The sequence below is a fragment of the Cyanistes caeruleus genome, chromosome 1 (genome assembly GCF_971803275.1).
Source record: "Cyanistes caeruleus chromosome 1, bCyaCae1.hap1.1, whole genome shotgun sequence".
NCBI lineage: Eukaryota > Metazoa > Chordata > Aves > Passeriformes > Paridae > Cyanistes > Cyanistes caeruleus.
This window is the reverse complement of record NC_141701.1, coordinates 25,153,966-25,173,767: the sequence shown is the minus strand read 5'-3', so window position 1 is coordinate 25,173,767 and position 19,802 is coordinate 25,153,966. Positions and strand designations below refer to the sequence as shown.

Below are 19,802 nucleotides of genomic sequence, written 5' to 3'. Positions count from 1 at the left end.
TCTGGAATAAACAGTAAAAAAAAAAAAAAAAAGAAAGAAAAAAAGAAAAAAAAAAAGAAAAAGAAACCAACCACCACATTCACAGTAATCAGAGAAACCGGTGTATGGTATTAGATTTGAACACTGTTCCCCCAGGAACAATTACTTAGAGATAAACGCTTCCTAGAGTTCACTACACAGAATGACAAAATGGTTAACTTGGTTACGGCAAGCTGCATGTTAACAGGATTATCTTTCTAGAGACTTTTCTCAGAGTTGCAGCAGTGCCTTCACAGAAGTCTGAATGGCTTTTACAGCGCTTCATTAGCCAGCCCCACTGCTGTCGCTTTGCTTTGCCCCGACAGGAGAGCGAGGAGGTGAGCGCCCAGTCGCAATTATAACAGTGCGAGCATTTCGTCTTTGAAGGGCAAATTTAGTTTGTGTAATTGTTATCACCACACATAAACCAGAACCCGTCTTTATTACTTCCTGTTTTTCCCCAAAAGAAGGACTTCAGATGTCAGAATCACTAAAGGGATGGTTCTGAAATCAAGACTTCACACATACACAAAAGGCACTGACATAATATCAGATTACATAAAAATACACATCCTTTTAATCTCCTGTACATAATGTGCTTACTTTTAAAATACAAAATCTGCCCCAGATGGCTAATAATGCCCATTTGAAAAAACACAACACCACAATATTAAAGGGCTAAAATATGCCGTGAACAGATTGAGAGGCAGTTCATCCTAGAGGAGAGTAAAAAAGTGCAGATGGGTGTCAAAAATAGCCAAGTGTCAGATCTGTTCAAGTATCTCCATTCTGGCACATGCTCCCAGTCACAGCTGTTAGTGTATTCTCTGTATCCAAGTGCAAGGTTTTCTAACACTCAGAGCTGACATTAAAACACACTTCTTGCTTGCTGCTTCTTTAAGAGAATGCTGCAAATAAAAGATTTATTTAATGGTAAAGCTTAACGAGTATTGATAAGGGTATACATACTTGAGTGTGGCACATGCCATTTTGATTAAAGATGCATGAAATTTTAACCAGCAGGTAGATTAAGTAATTTAAATGCCAAAAGCTTAATAGGTTTTCAAAAACGTCCACTCCAGGCATTCCAACAGTTTGCCAATAGCCCTGAATAATGCACACAAGGATCAAAACTGATAAGATTGTGTCATTTTAGTACACTTAAATATCTTGATAAAACACAGAAATAGTAAACATAAGAAGATGAGTTTCACACAAACATAAGGGAAACATCAGTGGATGAAAATGATGCACAATGTACAGCTTTCCTTATTTATGAATTACCATTGTATTTCTAATGAAGACCACATTCCCAGGAATGCAATGCATGCAAATCAGATTTGATGTTTAAAGGGTTAAATTGACCTTTCATAGTCCTCAGTTGTTATCTATGCAAATTAATTTGCCCATATTTCAACCATATAAATCCTCTTAACCTTGTGCTTTGAGCAAACAGAGCCCACTTTCTTGTTACAATCACAGGATCAGCAAGCATACCAGCAGTAGGGTATGACCGTATACAAAAATCCTAAAAGGAAAACATTCTTCCAACAACTGGCAATACCTACATGCAACTGTGGCTGCAGTAAACTGGCAGATACTGTTTCAAAACACCATCTGCGAGGTGTACAGACTCTGTGATCAAGCATAGCCTCTTCTGCCTGTCCTACCCAAATAATCCACAAGAACCAGCCAGCTGTAGGATCTCTAGCCCCGTCATTTTTTTATCCAGAACACAAGCTGTTATAATCAGGCACATGGCTTTCTCCAGTCCTTACCAAAGGGGGAAAAAAAACACAAACAAAACACACCAAATTCAATCTACTCAGTCATGGTCAAGCATCTCGCAAAACCCCTCAGACAAATCACCCTGCATAGATGCGTTTTTATTGGCAATAATACTTATAAATAAGACAAGTGATTGTAAGATCCAAGGGTAATATTTTCATGAGGAAACCGACCTATTATAACTCCCAGCTCCACAGCAATTCCTCTAATTCAGCAGATTTTTTTATTGTTTTATTTTGAATCAACATATTTCAGTGATTTGCCTGGTGACAGTGAAGGACTATGATTTAGGACAAGGCTGGAATAATCTGTTTTATAAATCTCCCTCACTTCTCCAACATAAACAGCTTTTCACAGAGATAATTTCAGCTGATGGGTAAACGCTGTGAATGATCTCCAGCGATCAAATGTTTGCAGATTCAAGGTGCAGCTGACAGTCGTGAAATCCAGCCTGAAGCTGTATTTCTCTTTGCTAAAATTGAGCCCCCGTGCAGAGACCTGCACCCACAAAGCTGATGACTTTCTGCTATTTCTATCTCTTTTCATTGAAACATCCAGTCCTGCTGTAAGTATCATCTCTAGCAGTTCACTTGCACAAATTCCCCTCCCCCAAACACATACACAACAGAATTAGCATCCGCGATCGCTCCGTACCCGTATCAGCTTGCAAATCGCCCTCTATATTAAAAGAGAAAAGAAAAAGAGAGGGAAAATATACTATCAAAAAAACGATTAGCGTTTCCTCATTTAGAACCGAAAAAGCTGCAATAATTTCAACTCACCAGGCATCCTTGGATAAAATATACCACACTGTAAATGGCTCTCTCCTAAAAGCAAGCTTATTTAGGGCTCAGTGCCTCCTGTTCTGGAATGAACAGAGAGAAGCGAGGAGGGCCATCAGAACTGGCTGTGGCAGCGTAGCTGGAGGCAGGATGCTGGGCGCGTGCGTTTGCCAGGCAAAGACAGATGGAGAGCTGACACTCTGTATTGCACTTGGAGCAGAAATGTGAATGATGACAGGAGCACATGTGGCCTTGAACCCAGCCCTGTCTCTTCAGGCAGAACAATGACAGGGATGTGTGTGCAAATTATCACAACCCCGGCTCCCCTCAGCTGACTCCTTTTACTCTACCTTTCACACCAAGTTCCAGATGACCAAAGAATAGAAACTAAAATGCAGAGTGATAAGCCAAACACTGAATTATTCATTTTTTCTTTAGAAGTTAACCCTTTCCTCTGCTGACAACAATTAAAGAAAAAGCATCACTTTGAATCAGCTCTCCTCCAAACGTGGAAAAAAATCATTCTTTATTTTAACAGCCATAATTTTGCACTCCATAAGATTACATTTGTTTATTTAGCTGGAAATTCAAAACGTGCACAAGAATATACAAGAGAATCCCCCCCGCTCCCCACACTTAAGACATTATTATTCCCCTTTACCATAGGGAACAGAGTATCAAAATCACTCCCTCTCTCAGATCCACAGTAGTATGTGTAAAATAGAACACACTTAGAAAGCAGACCACTTACATTTTACTATGGTGCTTTTAACCCCCTGGGATTCTTCCATTGATATGTTCCAAACATTTGCAGCTTACTCTCCTTTACCTTGCATAGTGATCCATGGGGGATGAAAACAAAATCTTCCCTGTACAGCTTTTTCAAAAGCTAAACAATCATGTCCTCCCAATTTCTGATTTTGTGAACCCCTTAAATGTTTATCCTTCACATGAATAAGGTATGCCTGGCTAGGTTCAATTCACTCTTCCCTATTAAGCTTTAATGGACACCATGATACATAAAACTACAAGTCTTTGTTATAGTGCTTTATCTAAAGCTGGCTATTTTCTTCTCAGCAGTCCCTCTTTAGTCCTTTGTAAAACATCTTTGCCTCTTAGAAGAAGCATACGCTTGACTCGCATGCCTTCTGTAGCACATAGAGCTTTGCACAAAATTCTAGGCACAAGAAAAAATACCATCCTTTTTAAAACTCTGCTCCCATTCACCACTTGAAAAGTGCTTTAGTAACGAGCCATTTCTCCAGCAACTAGCATGTAGGTCTTGGTTCTGACTTTGCCTTTGAATTATACATTCAAACCTTTATGGAAAGGCAACAATCCTCAGTCAGATCTTCTCAGTGTAAGGTCTATCCTCGTGTACTTATTTATGCACCCCCCTGATTTGCGTTATGCCATCTTCTGCCTCTATTATGCAGAAACAACTCTGCTTTTAGGCCTTCCTCTTCCTTCCTCTAGCTACCAGAGCCTGATAAAGATCTGTTTAGGAAAAGGACATACATGCAAAATTAAGTAGAAAATAACAGTCCCTCCTAATGTCCAGACTGAACTCATGAATATTTCTCACTTAAAGAAAATGAATCATTTAATTTACTGATATTTCTATTATATCTTTCTAACACAATCTAAGTGGAATCCTTAAGTTTCATTTAAATAGGAGAGAAATCCCAAACACAGAATGTCAAATCCAAGACTAATCAAGAAGAAAAGAAGCAGCTCCCCTGCTCAATAAACAGCCCAGCACTAACAATCTAATGTGTCTACCAGTTGAGGTAGATTTTTTCTTCACTTCATCAGACATCTATTGTAATGAAGTTCTCTATAATGGATTTTTGAGTGTCAGAGAGCCCAAGAGAAACATGAAAACCAAAACATGAAAACGTTTACCTGACCACTTTCATGAAGGGAGGGAAAATGGAGGGGCAAAGGGAGAGAAGCAAGGGAAATGGAGACAAGTGAAGTCTGCGCCAACAAGGCCTTTAAAGACTTTACTGTCCTTTTGGTTTTATTATTTGATGCACTATTTAAAACCAGTCAGTTACTATTGTATTTGCTACATTGTTTTTCTTTTGTAATGCTCTACATGAAAAGAAAAACATTTTCACAGTTGGAAATGCAACCTTTCATCAACATAGATGCAGCCTGAATCAGCTTCAGAGTAGAAAGTAACGTGTCAATGGTATGACGCACTTTAATAAAACTGAACAATATTCACTCTTAAAAGAAGGTCTTAATATCAATACATTGTAAATCCACAGACCATGGCTCACGAAATTGAACTTCCATATGCTGTGCGATTATGCATCCTTTTTCTGTGTGTAAAAAGCCTTTTTAAGCTGTTATCTGACTACAGTAATTGCCACTTAAATTGATCCACGTCAACAAAACCTGGATCCCTGGAGATTCTCACCTAGAAGTCTGTTCATGGAAGGGGCTAACAGAATGCCTGTGCATCTGAGACTACTTCAGCATTTTCTCAAGCAGCCAGCTGCATGAACAGTTTTCCCCTCTCATTATTTAATACACTGAGGCAGTCTGCAACCCATTTGGCAGTTCTTCCATGAAAAAGTATCTGAGGAAATTAATTTGCTTTCCCCACCCCCATTTCTAATGCAGTCACCTGAAGCACGCCCTAGAAGTTCTTGCACCCAGTCTAAAATTTTAGCAGGCCAAGCAAAAGTGGACAGCCCATTCTGTAAAATTGTTTTATTCTCCACCAAGAAAAGAAAGACAGTGGTTTTAACACAGAACAGTTCTGATGCATCACACAAGAGTCAGGGTACTGCCAAAATGAAAGAGATACAAAGACAATGAAAAATCCACAAGACAACCCAGGGCCAGTTTCTTTATGGTGCACATTACGTTACATCATCCTGGTGGTCACCAGCTCCTTCTTTGATGATCACTCAAAATGCTTTACAAAATAATTTTAAATCATCCTCTAGGAGTCCTTAGTTTGAAAATGGATAGAGAAAGCAAACCAGTATCCATAGTCTTGTATTTGAAGGGGACGAAGAAGGATTTTTATGCAGCCGATGATATGAGGTAGCCAAGACACGGATCTGATGGGAAATTCCTAATGACCATCATTTAAAAGTACAGAGATTGCCTTTTGTGCAAACCCAGCTTAATAACAGGGACTGGAAGTCCACTGAAACACATCTGTAGTTAATGAAAGCTCTCTATTAACAGTGAAGGAAGAATTTAACTCAAAGCTTTTCTGTAGGACTTCTCAACTTCCCGCTCTACTTATAGCAGACTGTTGTGATACATTGTGACTTCACACAGTGGGTATTAAGTGAGTTAATTCAAAGGAGCTGAAACCTCATTGATCCTAATTGAAAGCAATACACCCAACCAAATAGTTTTCTACCCCATCTGCTCTGGCCTGCCACCAGCTATTCAATACAAGAGAATTAATAGTTTCAGATATTCTAACAGACCCAATAAAAGCACTCATTTAAGCAGGACTGCATTAACAAAGTGAAAAACCAAGGGCAAAATGGGTTCAAATGGAGCATTTTACTCCTAGTTGGCTTTAACAAAGCTGAATAATGCTTATTCTGACTTTTTATGTGCAAGACTTGATAAACTGAATGAGAAGGCACTCAATGATCAGTCAACGAGCATTGATGAATGGTCATTAGGACCCCCCCAATCTCAGGGAAGGCCATTCCACAAAGTGGCACACCAGCTTGAAAGGGCGGACTCACTAATGTCCAGATTTCCCCGCTTGCTTGTTCCACTTTCACTTTCAGACCACTGGCCACCAAATGAGGCTGACATATTGGAAAATAATCTTTTATGGGCGAGTGGTAAATAAAAATGGAGGCATTAGCTGGGCTTTCAAATTCAAATCTACTAGTTTTGTCAGCCCCAAAACGTTTTGATTTTCCACCCAGCTGGAAGCTATTAGTGTTTTCTTAAGGCATCCCACTGACAGGGCAAACCCACCTAATGTGTGAGCTCTGGAGCTGATGCGAGAGACAGGGGACAACCACTTCTGGATGCTTTCTTAACTTTATTCAGCTGACTGTCCAACCACAGGAGAAGCTCACTAATTTCTTGCTGCCCAAGTATCTCTGATTGCCTGGTGCAATGGCAGCCCACCTAAGCCTGTAATGGGACCCTCAGTGCAACTTATTCCATGACGTTGTACCTAGCCTCCCTTGGCTTTACTGCACTACCACAAAAAGCTCAAGCTACCCAAGAAAGGCACTTCTCTATAAGCTTCTAATTCTTTGCTTGGAAATGGAATTTAAATATTCCAATAAGATATGTGCTTATCTGTTAACAGCAGCTCTTTATGCATGCAACACAAAATATTTGCCAGATAACACTAAATATTTCCCTAAGCATTTCCTTATTGGCAAGGCTTTCTGGACTTCTGAAAAAAAGACAAATGAGATATTTAAAACATACACTGCTCTGTGAAACATAGACTAATTGAGATTACCTACACAAATCAAACACTGAGCAGTTGAAAGGTAGTCACCAAGGTGGGAAGAAAATATTCTTTGTTATATAAGACAAACTGTTCATGATGTTACCTCAAGTACTGGATTAAATTCATTAGAGTAGAGAAAGCATTCATGTCTTTTCAGTTAAGAAAACTTGTATGCTATATCCATATTTCAACAATTCTCCAAAGAGTATTTAAAATAATCTGTTAAGAAAAGGCAGCCTTGACAGTGCATTAGACTTAACAGCCTAAATAAACCTAGACTGCCTATTGCTTTTTGATTAAAAAAAAAAAAAAAAATTAACTCTTGCTGAACACACAGGATTCCCAGTGACATTTTGGGTGCATTTCAGGTTTTAAAACATTGAAAATATACATTGAAACCTAACATGAAAGAATAGTTCCACAAGAAATTAACTGACTCAGGATGGGAGGGACAATATTCAGGCCTTAAAGAATGCATGCTCGTTTGCTCTCTATATGTTTTAGTAAGAACACTCACATGGACAAACTCAAATACAAGTGTACCTGTCTTGGGGTCTGTTTCTTTCACTAGATCTAGGCTAAACAAGTTTTGCCTTGCATTTTTATTATTTTATTATTAAATACCATATTTTCTATAATATGAGTAAAGTAAATTGGAATTGACTGCTAATTTCTATCATCATTTGACTTCAAAGAAAATTACCACACCATCTGTGCATAGACACCACTCATGCACTTTAGAAAATTTGATATTGATTTGAAAATATTTCTGAAAGAAAATACCAATGATGCTGTCTCACTAAAAGAGAAAGAAAACATTCAGTGTGACCTGGAGAAACCTGGAAAAGAATATCTGCTCCTGCTGAACTATGGCCATATTTTAGGATACAAAAAGAAGGGAAAAGGGGGGGGTAGGGAGGGGGCCATGAAGGAAAAAAGGGTTTCAAGCTATCAGTTGATTTTTGACTTGAAGCTCAGGGTGTTTGCTCATTTAACATGGGTAGGGAAACTCCTCCTGCTGTAGTATATTAACCCAAGTTTTGACCTCTAATCGATGTCTTTTCAATGTATAGGATCTTCATAATAAAGATAATGTAGAGCGTATTTGTGTGAAAGTGTTATCTACCACTAGCCATAAATTTGAGCCTTGCATTTTTCTCTGTAACATGTCAATATTTGTGACACTAACTAAACATATTTTATTCATTTGACAAGGATTGTTACATTATATTGAAAACTTTTGTTTCAATGTCACCACCTCCCCGTTTTGACTGATGGCGAGTTAGTTTTGTTAAAATGCACGGGGTGATAGCGTATGCTCCAGTGAACTTTCCCTCCTCTCAGCACCAGAGACAAAAACCTGCAGCTCTGCTCTGTGCTGGCAGCCATCTGGCCAGCTTTCTCTCAATGCCTGCCCCACACCACACTGCAGGCAAAATTTCAGGGCTCTAGAGCTCTGTGGAGCTATTCATGACATACCAATTTCACATTTTCTGCTTGTATGCTTGCAACAATAAATGCTAATGAGGACTATGAATGACATTTTTAAAGACAATAAAAAGGTCTCCAAATCCCTTGCATATGGAGACACTATTTTCTAAACTTCACCTTCTGTTAGGGAGCCATTGCACTCTAAAGGAAAAAAATAACCTAAGGAGAACAATGAGATGATCAAAGCATAACTGAGTCCTTAAGAATTCCAAAGAAAACAATGTTTGCAAAGCTAGCTTAATGACAGACAGATTTTATGCTGATGTACAGCACTAACACTTAAGCATAGTAACTCTCTTTTTTCAATAACACTGCTACTTCTTATCGAGGGGCTCAGAACTAGGGGGGCGGGGGGAGGGGAAGGGAGAAGTCATAGCAAATCCTCCTTTCACTGATCACACATATATAACTCTACAAGCCACAGACTTGGACTCAGCAATTACTAATCTCTAGATGAGTCCAAGAATACACTAAATAAGCCCCAGAATAAACTGTAATTACTAATGGATTTGGAATGCTACACTTTCATAGAGATATCTGTGCTGACAAAGTCGGGCCAAGAGAAATATCAAATTCTATTTTCTTTCCACAAATCTGCATATTGCAATGCTATTGCTAAGAGAAAGAAAAGGGAAAAGAGGAAAGAAAAAGGAAAGGAAGAGGAAAGGAAAGGAAGAGGGAAGGAAGAGGGAAGGGAAGGAAGAGGGAAGGGAAGGAAGAGGGAAGGGAAGGAAGAGGGAAGGGAAGGAAGAGGGAAGGGAAGGGAAGGGAAGGGAAGGGAAGGGAAGGGAAGGGAAGGGAAGGGAAGGGAAGGGAAGGGAAGGGAAGGGAAGGGAAGGGAAGGGAAGGGAAGGGAAGGGAAGGGAAGGGAAGGGAAGGGAAGGGAAGGGAAGGGAAGGGAAGGGAAGGGAAGGGAAGGGAAGGGAAGGGAAGGGAAGGGAAGGGAAGGGAAGGGAAGGGAAGGGAAGGGAAGGGAAGGGAAGGGAAGGGAAGGGAAGGGAAGGGAAGGGAAGGGAAGGGAAGGGAAGGGAAGGGAAGGGAAGGGAAGGGAAGGGAAGGGAAGGGAAGGGAAGGGAAGGGAAGGAAAGGAAAGGAAAGGAAAGGAAAGGAAAGGAAAGGAAAGGAAAGGAAAGGAAAGGAAAGGAAAGGAAAGGAAAGGAAAGGAAAGGAAAGGAAAGGAAAGGAAAGGAAAGGAAAGGAAAGGAAAGGAAAGGAAAGGAAAGGAAAGGAAAGGAAAGGAAAGGAAAGGAAATGCCTTTACTCTGAGAAATGTCTTTCATATTAAGACAACTTCCCCTCATTACAAAGATTAAAAACACTTCCAGGAAAATCCACCAGGTGGAGCAAATACACAGCAATACAAAACATTTATTTATGCTTGTACTGCCATTTTCAACAGGGGGAAAATGGTTTATATGCAAATATTCTTACATATTGACCTCCCTTCTTCACCCTTTTGTCATTTAACGTATTTAATGTAGTATTCATTTACTAGATTTATAATGTACAAAAACTTTGTTCAAAGGGACCTTCACACAAAGTTATTGTTCCTGATAATATGAATTTGCAAACCTCAAGAGGCATCAGAAAGGAAGCAAAATTATTAAGGGAAAGGAAATTAAAGAATTGTATAATTAAAGAATTGTATAATTCAACATATATATATATTTATTTTTTCCAACAATATAAGGATATGGTTGTGCTAGTAAAACATACTGACAAGTATTCAGAAAATAAAGCTTAGTCTTACATCAGGTAGCAAAATCTTTGCACTGGCCTCCACTGTAATGGGCTGGAAACCTGGCTGTTCTGCATGTCTGGTTATGTTTTTATACACACAGTAGTGCCCATAGCATCACAGCAGTGCCATTGTATAGCATGTTAGTGTTTACTATTAATGCTTTATTTTAGTATGACATCTGTCAACTACTGAGTAATTCCAAGAGGGCAAGTGAATGAGGACTGTAAATAAATATTTCAGCATATCTAGGACAGATAAGTATTATTTCTGCATTTAAATTATTTGCTTTCCACAGCCAGGTGAGAAAGCCACCTCATCATCAAGTATTTTCTGTTTTCCCTGATGAATTGAGAGATCTAATGGAACAAAGGCAGGGGGGCAGATTTTAACATGAAGAGAACTAAGTCCAAACAGAACAGCGGTTCTGTTATGGATGAGTTTTCTCACAGTTATAATAGGACAACCCACTGGCAGACCATGTAATTGTTAAAATGCCAAGCAGTATTACCAAATGAACTGCTCTAATGCAGTTCAGCATCTGGAAACACAGCAGAATCAGTACACAGACTCATTCAACCCTTGATGATAGAAAACCATTATCGTTTTTGAGAGACAAAAGGAAGGTGCTGATCTGAGTCAAATCTTTTTCTTTCCATTGTTTCCTTAGTTATACCTTTCATCACATTTTTTTCTCACTTTTCCAATCACTGTCCTTTGTTTTCTCTCTGCCATCACAACTACTCCTAAATTCTGGGGCCACCTTCCCACTCTGCTACACATCTCTCTTCTCCAACATGACCTGTCTCTGCTCCAGCTGCCTTGGACATTTATCCTCTCCCACTTCCACTAACCTTGACAGCTAAAAGAAGTTCCAGAATTTCAAGGTGTGAGTTCTACCATAAAATATTACCCACAATTAGCACATAAATTGAATAGCAACAACCAGCACTCTAACACTGACGGGGAAACACCGTGCCAGTTAGGTTTCCATTACAAAACTAAGCAAGAGTTGTACTCACTTAAAGTGTTATTGAAGGAGCACATCAAGCTCCCTGGAAACACCGTGTGTTGAACTAATCTCTGTGCTTCTAGCCTGACCAAGAAGAATCCCATCATAGCTAAGGAAAATTAAAATACAAAACCTTTGTTTCGTTAGTAACTGGGAGAAGCCTAGAGGAACACAGGCCTCTAAATAAAACTTCATTTTATCTAATTGTGTTGTACTCCACATGGTGCTTTGTTGTAGCCATTCAGAAGAGAAACAGAAAAATGCAAAGGTGATTATGAAGTGGAATTTCATGCCAAGAGCAAATTACACCACTTTACACTAGGAGAATATCTGCAAAGAGAAGCCATAAATGTTTGGGCACAATGCAAGGTGCCAGTTTTAATAAAGTCCAAACCATCCTGGGAACTATTATCTGCAAGAACTTTCCTTAAGCAGCAGTATCAAAGCAGAGGCTTGTGGAAATGGCCCAGATTTTTTTTTTTTTTTTTTAAAAAAGAATGCTGATTTAAAACTATTATCACCAAGGAATTTTTGAGTGGCAGCCCTGGTGTAAAGGCTACCATTTGTTATTTGTTATTTTCAAAAAGGCTCTAGGCACCCAATGGGAAGGAGGAAAGACAATGTGGTGGTTGTTGTCACCACATGCCCATGGAGAGCTTTTCAGTTAATGGACTGCTAGTTGAGGTGGGCCATGATTGGCTAGAGGTCATGGACAGTTCACTGGATTATGAACTCTGTGAAAAAAAATCAAGGAAATTTAAACACTGGAAAAGAGGGACACAACTCACGTGACTTGTAAAGGTTTAACTAACAGACAGTGCTTTCATAAGAGAAACATAGAGACACAAAATTTCACTCATATGTACAAACCCTGTACATATATCATGTTCCATTCAGGAGCATAAGACTGACCACTTACATAAACCATCATATGCATAAACCATCTTTTTTTTTCATCCTACAGATGAAAAGCAAAGCTTATTTAAATTATAGCTTCTTTACAGTATGACAGGACAGACATTCAAAACTATAAGTAATCAACTTTTACTTAAAGGCACCTTTACACCAGAGTAACCTAGGGAGCTTTTACTGAAGAAAGGGGCTTGATTCTAAAGGTGAAAGATTTTTGTACATATTGAAGAGTTCATTAGATCACAATTATCAATCTGATAACACTGTAACAGCTCTTTTGTTGCACCATCCCCTGAAAATCCTTTTCAGATGGGGGATTAGTGTCACAACAGATGACAATGACTCTTTGGTCCACCTGCTCTGTAGCTGACTCCTCTCTGTGACTGCATACACACACTGAAGGCTACCTCTCTTACTCTCAAGTGTCCCCGAAATCCTTACCTGGCAATGTCTGCATGCAAGAAGGAGAGTACACCCTTATATTTGTATTACGAATTTCCTATTAAATATTAGCAGGGAAAATCTAACTAACTGCTTAAGATTTCAATCTCACCTACGAAGCAGCCAAAATCTTTAACACCCAAAATGAATATGTTTGTCTGTGGGTATAACTCTACAGACTGGACCAAAAGCCTTCAGCAAGAAAGGAAATGAAACCTTAGTTAATTTTCTGCTCTCCTTCTCTACTCCTGCAACCACAAATATCTTTCTTCGAATAGCTTCTGCCCACAACAATAAAAGGCTATAGTCACATGCTGCACTCAGTTTTGCTGGAAGGCCTGATACATTATGCTCCCTCCCTCTACTACCTCTACCCAGTGATTTTAAGTTCTACCAATATAACTATTTATACCACTATGTTATAAACTCAAGTATTGAAATTGTACAAATAACTGTAATATTTATTCTTCACTCACCATTCAAACAAGAATTTGTACTTTAATTCTTCACACACACATATAAAAAAAACAAAGCGAAAGAAAACCAAACTAACAAAACAAAACCACAAAAAAAACAAAAAACAAAAAAAAACCAAACAAAACCTGAAACAACCAAACACCTATCCAAGGCCTGTGTAAACATACAGTACCTTTCAGCTATAGGCAGGAGCTTTACATCCCATGAACACTGTCCATCTATGGACCAAACTTGAACACTGCTTGCAACCTCAACAAACAGCAGCTATGAGGAGCAAGGCCTATAACTGACCCTATCCCAACACTTTAAAACTGAAGACCAAATTGGACATCTAACAAAATCACATGAACAATGAGAATGGAAGCATTGATAGCTGCCATTACTGTTTTAATGGGCCAGAAACAACACTAGCTTGGTTTGAATCCAGGGGACAAAGAAAAATAATGTTGCCAAGCATGCTTAAAATGACAAACTTAATATGCCAAGCATGATGATTATATAAATGATAGCTACAAAAAAATACCATTTTCAAAAGTTTAACTGTTGCACAGAACAAAATCCACCTCAAATAAATTGCTCCTCAGAAGATTTGATTTCTAAAAATAAGAGGTCAAGCAAGAGAAGAAAGAATCAAAAAAAAAAATGTGAATTCAGAAGCAAAAGGGTTAATGTTTTGTTTCAGTCAGTGTTATACCAATGCCAGAATTACAAGGGAAAGACTAAAAAGAGCCAATTTTTTTCTTTATTATTATTATTCTTTAAAAGAAAAAAAAATCATGCCTATCTGTCACAGGGTTGTCCGGGCTGGAAGAACCGGCAGGAACCTCAAATTCCTGACCAAACCCTCTTCCACACAATGCCTCCTGAATGGAAGGAACCGAGGCCCGGCAGAGATAGCCCCCTGTCAGGAACCAGCCCTGACGTTTGCGGACAGACGGGGCTGGCCTCGCAGGATGTCAGAGCAGCAAACTGCTGTTCGAGATACTGGGTTTTCACACACTCCCAGCCTGGATGTTTTGCTCTTCAGGTAATTAAACAAGGAAACGGGGCTGCTGTGTACGAGTCTGACCCTTGTGCAGCGGCTCCGCGGTTCTGCACATCAACTTCCGCACCAGCCGCCCCAAACACCAGCAGAGCCTTCTACTGCTGCTCTTGCCTCTCCCGACACCAGGCTCTGAAACAAACCCTCCTGGAAATATCTGCTGCTATTCCCTCCCTTCCCCACCCCCCAGTTTCAGAAGGGCTGAATTATTTGCTCTGTTCCACGCACCTTGATTTCTCATAAAAAGAAGGAAAAAAATAAAGAAACGGGTACTTGGATGTAGCTACGCTTTAGCCAGCCATTCAAAATATTAAATTTATTGGGAGGAGGGGATGAACAGACAGAAAGATGAGGCAAGGGATTCCCAAATTAATGTTTAGTTTAAGGTCATTACTCAGAAAGATCCTGAAGCATATTGCCAATTTGTCCAGCCAACAGCCAGACACTCATTTAGAAATAAAAGTATTCTGATTTAAGCGTTATTGAAGAATCTTTGTCTTACAAGAGGACATAAATTATAGACTTAGGCATTATAAAACTAGACAAATGTTTTCTCTCTCTTTTCCCCAAAATTTCAGAAATGGGAAAGGGCAGGTATTACCACCTATACTTGGCAGAAAACCCTACACAGGACTGCTCTGTGACTGACCTAGTTTCTACGCTCTTTAAGGCTATTTAAACAAAAATTATTTTTAAAAAAGGTAACACATTCCTACTTCTTTCTGAAAAATCCACAGAATAGAATACTGTCTGAAAAGAGAAGAGCCCAGAAGAAAGAGGACTACAAAAGCATGCCTGCTTGTCTGTGTTCAACACAAAGAACATTAAATGAAAACAACTGGCACGCTGCCAAATTCCTATACAGGCAAAGAGATTCAAATAAATTGATTTCACGCATCACACTGACCTGGGATCAGTGAGCAGTGGTACAATACACTTGCTGCTCCATGTGGGGCAAAGCCCATTAACGTTATCAGAGACACATTACACTGAGGGGCAGCAGGGAGGGGGGGCACAGAGAAGGAACCCAAACTCTGCAAATTCAGGAGGAAAAAATCACTTTGAAAAAGGAACCTGAACTGAAGCACTTGGTTTCAGTTTACTAATAAATATATCATATTGCAAGAGCTTGTCCTCTGCTCACCTCAGATGTTTCAAACATCATATTTTCAAATTAAAATAAATACTAATGTCAAACACATACACTCCCCTTACATTCTCCTTTTAACACAGTTGTTCTCAAACTCACTCATTCTCTGTAAATTTCCTCCCTTCCCCATCCGCTAGCATTTTATATAGATTATGGGTTATTTTCTTTGTACTTCAAAAGCTGGATTCCTGCCCAGGATACTCTTACTGGCTCAGGAAGCAAGCTGGAGAAACCAGCCACTGCTCTCAACTAGCCCAAATCAACCTGACCTAAAGAGAAAAATGCTTTATTTGCAAGGTAGCAGCAAGCAGGGCACCAGAGTCCTTTGCAGAGTCACCTGTACATGCTCCCACATAGCAGGGGGCTGTATTTTGAATTTCACTTTCTTACTAATGTGAAGTAACCCATGTTTGCTGTGGAGTCTGTCCTTGTCATCCTGGCTTTGTTTTCCATTAAGTTCTCCCACATTCCAATCAAGAGCAATGCCAGCAAGCCACAGGTCTGCACCACATGAACAGCTGAAATTCTGATTGGAAGGACAATTCACTGTCTATAATACACTTGGTACTCTTTTGCATCTGTGATATGTTTTAAGGGGACTTTATTATTTTCACTGTGCTCCTTAAGACACTCTGGTAAGAAAACAGTTGTTTTGAAGATAAAAAAAGGAAGCCAAGAGAAGATGACTTTGCAGTAACAAAAGAAAGATGAGGATGCTTGAAAGGGGTCACTTCAGCAGAAGCAGTCATTACTACAAGAGGCCATTGCTTCAAGGGGGCAATATACTCAAAACACTTCTTTTTTGCCTTTTACTACATTTAGGTTTCAAACAGCAAGTCAAATCTTCTTGGGCACATCAAAGTTCATATTAAGTTCAAATAGTGTTGGGATAATCTCTAATTACTCACTGAAATTTAAAACAAAAAAGTCATTGAAAATGTGGAGCTTCTTGGCCATTTAAGATTAAAATTTTTGAGCATGTCACAAATACATCTAAATGTAGCCACTTTACCCAGTCACTTCAATATAAGTAAATGTCAAAATGGGAATGGCCAAAGATCTAAAAACTGTTAACCACCACTAATCACTCTCTTAAGAACTACAAAGCAGTTCTGAATTCTTCATTACCAAGGTGAAAACTATACAATATTGCTGACTCTGTAAGAGGTGTCACATAGAGATGTGTTTGTTTAGGTATAAGGTCCCAATTGACAGACTTGCACAGGGGAAAGGGAATCATGCAGTTCACAGCAACTTCACCATGACAGAGATATGCCTGCACCCAGACAACACAGAGAGCACAACCCACACAACAGTGAACAAGAAGAATAAGGTGCTGTTCCCTCCCTTTTATGAAAACTTTATCAACCACCAGACCAGTTGGACTTTATAGAGATGAAGTGAATTTTAGTCATATTAATTCCCTTTCTTTAACTTAATGGTATTAGAAAATAAGCCTTTCTCCCAAGTTGTAGGAAGTTTCCATTATCTTGCACGTGCTCTGACAGCAATAAACCACAATAAACTTCCCATTAGTATGCCAGCACTGTATCCTTCAGGCATGACATCTTTACGTTTACACTTATTTATTTTTTAAATCCTTTATGAAGACCCATATGGCAAAAGAAACCAACTAACAACTACCTGTACAGGGTACATTTGCACTTTGAAAAACAAGACTGTAGATAGTAAAAAGGAAAAATTAGCCAGAAGCTATACACTGCTAACTAAGCAAAATCAAAACACAAGAAGAAACCCTGCTAAGATTATTCATTCTCTTCCAGTGCTGCCTGAGTACATGATGGTCCCACAAAAGCATTTATTTGTTTTAAACTGAGCTAGGAACTCTAGTTAGAATGCAAATTCATTTTTATTCAGATTTAATTTTTTAAAAGTATGCTCACACTGGTGCACAAAACCTTGCCACAAGGTGATGTGCAGAGGCTCCTGCTGGCTCTCTCAGCTGTTCTCCATCTCTCCACACCCCACAGGCAGAGCAGCATGGGCCATGGTTTTCCCCAAGTGGGAAAACAAGTAATATGATCAAAGCTAAGCTACCTTTAAAACTATCCAGGGCAAAGCCAAGGAGTACTCAGACACTGTTCATCTTATTTTGGTACCATACTCTTATCTATACTCTATTATGTCAGATGATACGGTCCAACACTGAGAAAGTTATCCAACTTTTGGAAAGCACTAAAATCAATTTAGTAGTTTCTTGCCATCCAGATACACACCATTTTAGAAGAAAAAAATGTAGTTCAGTAAAGACAGGAATGATTGTCATAGGTTATCTAGCAATTTTCTCCAGCAATAGCAGATTTACTCTTCTAGTACATTAAAAATCTTTGCATATAAGAAGCAGAAATATCCATTATTATCATCTCAGTCAAATTTATCACAGATTCCCAGTTTGATGCAATGAGTTTACAGAGGATTCCACTAAATTACAACCACCCATTTTGCCAATGTGATTACAACTGTCTCTTAACCTGGTTGCAAATACTACTCCAGTTCACAGTTCAGAAAACTAAACGTCACTATTTCCACAATGCAGCCAAGTAATAATATTGACATGACACATAAAGACCAACTATGTCATTAAAACCACAGAAAGAATCCCAAAGTTAAGAATTTCACATATATGTATTTAAGATTTTAGAAAGTCATGACTGATGTATTTTATTAGCATTGCAATACTCTTTCTCACTGGTATTAAACAAAGACAGCACCTTCATTGATTTAGGTGGACTCTTTGGCACCGAAGGGAAAGATTTCTTTCATAATTACAGTTTACAAGGCAAGGTACAGTCATTAAATACACAGGAATAACTTCTAAAAAGTATTCACATTATAAAATCAAATATTTTTCTGTTCCTTACCTTGACAAAATTCAAAGTTCCCTTTTTTCCGGCAGTCACCTATCACTAAACTCAGTGCTCTCCAAGTGTTTCTTTTGACAGATATCATTCTCCACCAATCGCTCTAATTTCCTCTTTCCTTTTCTGACTGGGACAGATATTATGCTCACCAGTCCAGAGATCAATCTTTTCTATTGACAACAACAAATGAAAAAAAAAAAAAAAAAAAAAAAAAAAGAAGAAAAAAAAAAAAGAAGAAAAAAAAGAAGCATATATCACAGCCAGTTTGAAGCACCACACCCCTTCATTTGCATGATAATAGTAGTCTTTTAAATAAAAGGGAGGACAGAAACATTATTCTAAACCAAATAACCACATTTTATTAGCTAATATAAGGTAGTACTTTAAAGCTGTATTAATTCTTAAAAAAAGGTTGTCTTGTAACTCAGTTAAAACAGCTGACATATAGCAGGCAACAAATTAAGGGCAGCCTATGTTCTACCTATTAGTTAATTCTATAAAAACTTCTGGGTTTAAATACATTCAGATAATATAAAATATCACATACTTTACCTGGTTCAACAGAAGCTCTAGAGAATCATTTATTAAATCAATATGTTTACTAAAAATAGAGATCTTCCAATTTATGCACCACTATACTAAATTGGATTTTAAGTCATAACAGCAAACACATTTAAAGAAAGGCAAATCAAAAAGCTATTGATATATTTACAAATCATCTTCCCACTTTTGAAAAGGCAATTTCCCTCCCACTCCAACACCTAAAAAACCTGTTTATTTGGGTTACACAAATACTCTGCCATTTGTATAAGTCTGTATCACAGTGCTCTCAGTTTTTCCAAGGCATTAATATGCTTTTCAAGGGTTCATAATTATGCCAAGACAGAAAGTTTTTCCAGAGCCAAGCACACACAGTTACATACATGCTTCAATCTACAATCACTATTCAAGTATTTCGGGACATCAAGTTAAACATGCACAAGGATCCGGCCACAGCTCATGCATCTAACCCAGAATCCAGCCCTGACCCTCTCCTGGACGCGATCTTTCTGCAAAAAAAACTTGCCCAAGGGCATTTGCAAAAGATCACATTTGTGTTTGTGATAGAAATTGCAATCTTTTCCACAAACAAGTACCCTTCTCAAATCAAAACAAACCTCCCCAAGTTAAGGCTATAGAACAAAGGAGTTCACCAAAGTCCTATCTTTCTTTCCAGCAGTCGTGGTCGGACATTTCCCCATAGTTATGAGAGAAGTCAAAATTCCACTGATTTCAGTGAAAACAAGTGGTAAGGACTGCAGGACTCTATCCAGAATTTGGCAATTGTGGAGCTCTCAAAGTGACACAACTGCCTTTGGCATTTGGAAAATAACTTCCAAAATACGGTTAGGACTCCACAACTTGGTTACAATAACAACTTTTATAAAATTATTTTTACTTTGTATGTAATTCTCTAGTTGTCACAATATTCTTACATAGCCAATATATTTATCTTTCAGTTGTGCCCTAGCATGAATTGTGTACTTTTCACTTTTGCCCAGACTTTTGTGTAACACTTTAAATTTCCATAAAAGCATACAACATTCTCTGAATTGCTGTTATTG

General features: G+C 38.6%; 1 protein-coding gene across 7 annotated transcripts in view; it reads right to left on the bottom strand.

Annotated features, from left to right (window-relative positions):
* RUNX1T1 (RUNX1 partner transcriptional co-repressor 1) overlaps positions 1 to 19,802 on the bottom strand; it is a 112,646-nt gene that overhangs the window by 73,979 nt on the left and 18,865 nt on the right. For 4 of the 7 annotated variants that reach the window (XM_086882648.1, XM_086882631.1, XM_086882625.1 and 1 more), the window contains exon 2: positions 18,199 to 18,368. The exons of 2 other annotated variants lie outside the window; for them this stretch is intronic. Coding sequence is in view for 3 of the 5 variants with exons in the window: in XM_086882631.1 (XP_086738757.1) it covers positions 18,199 to 18,286 (88 nt within the window). In the remaining 2 variants the exon portion in view is untranslated. Of the gene's footprint in view, positions 1 to 2,588; positions 2,676 to 18,198; positions 18,369 to 19,802 lie in introns of those variants that run through there. One more of the 7 variants, XM_023920779.2, reaches the window with a different exon arrangement.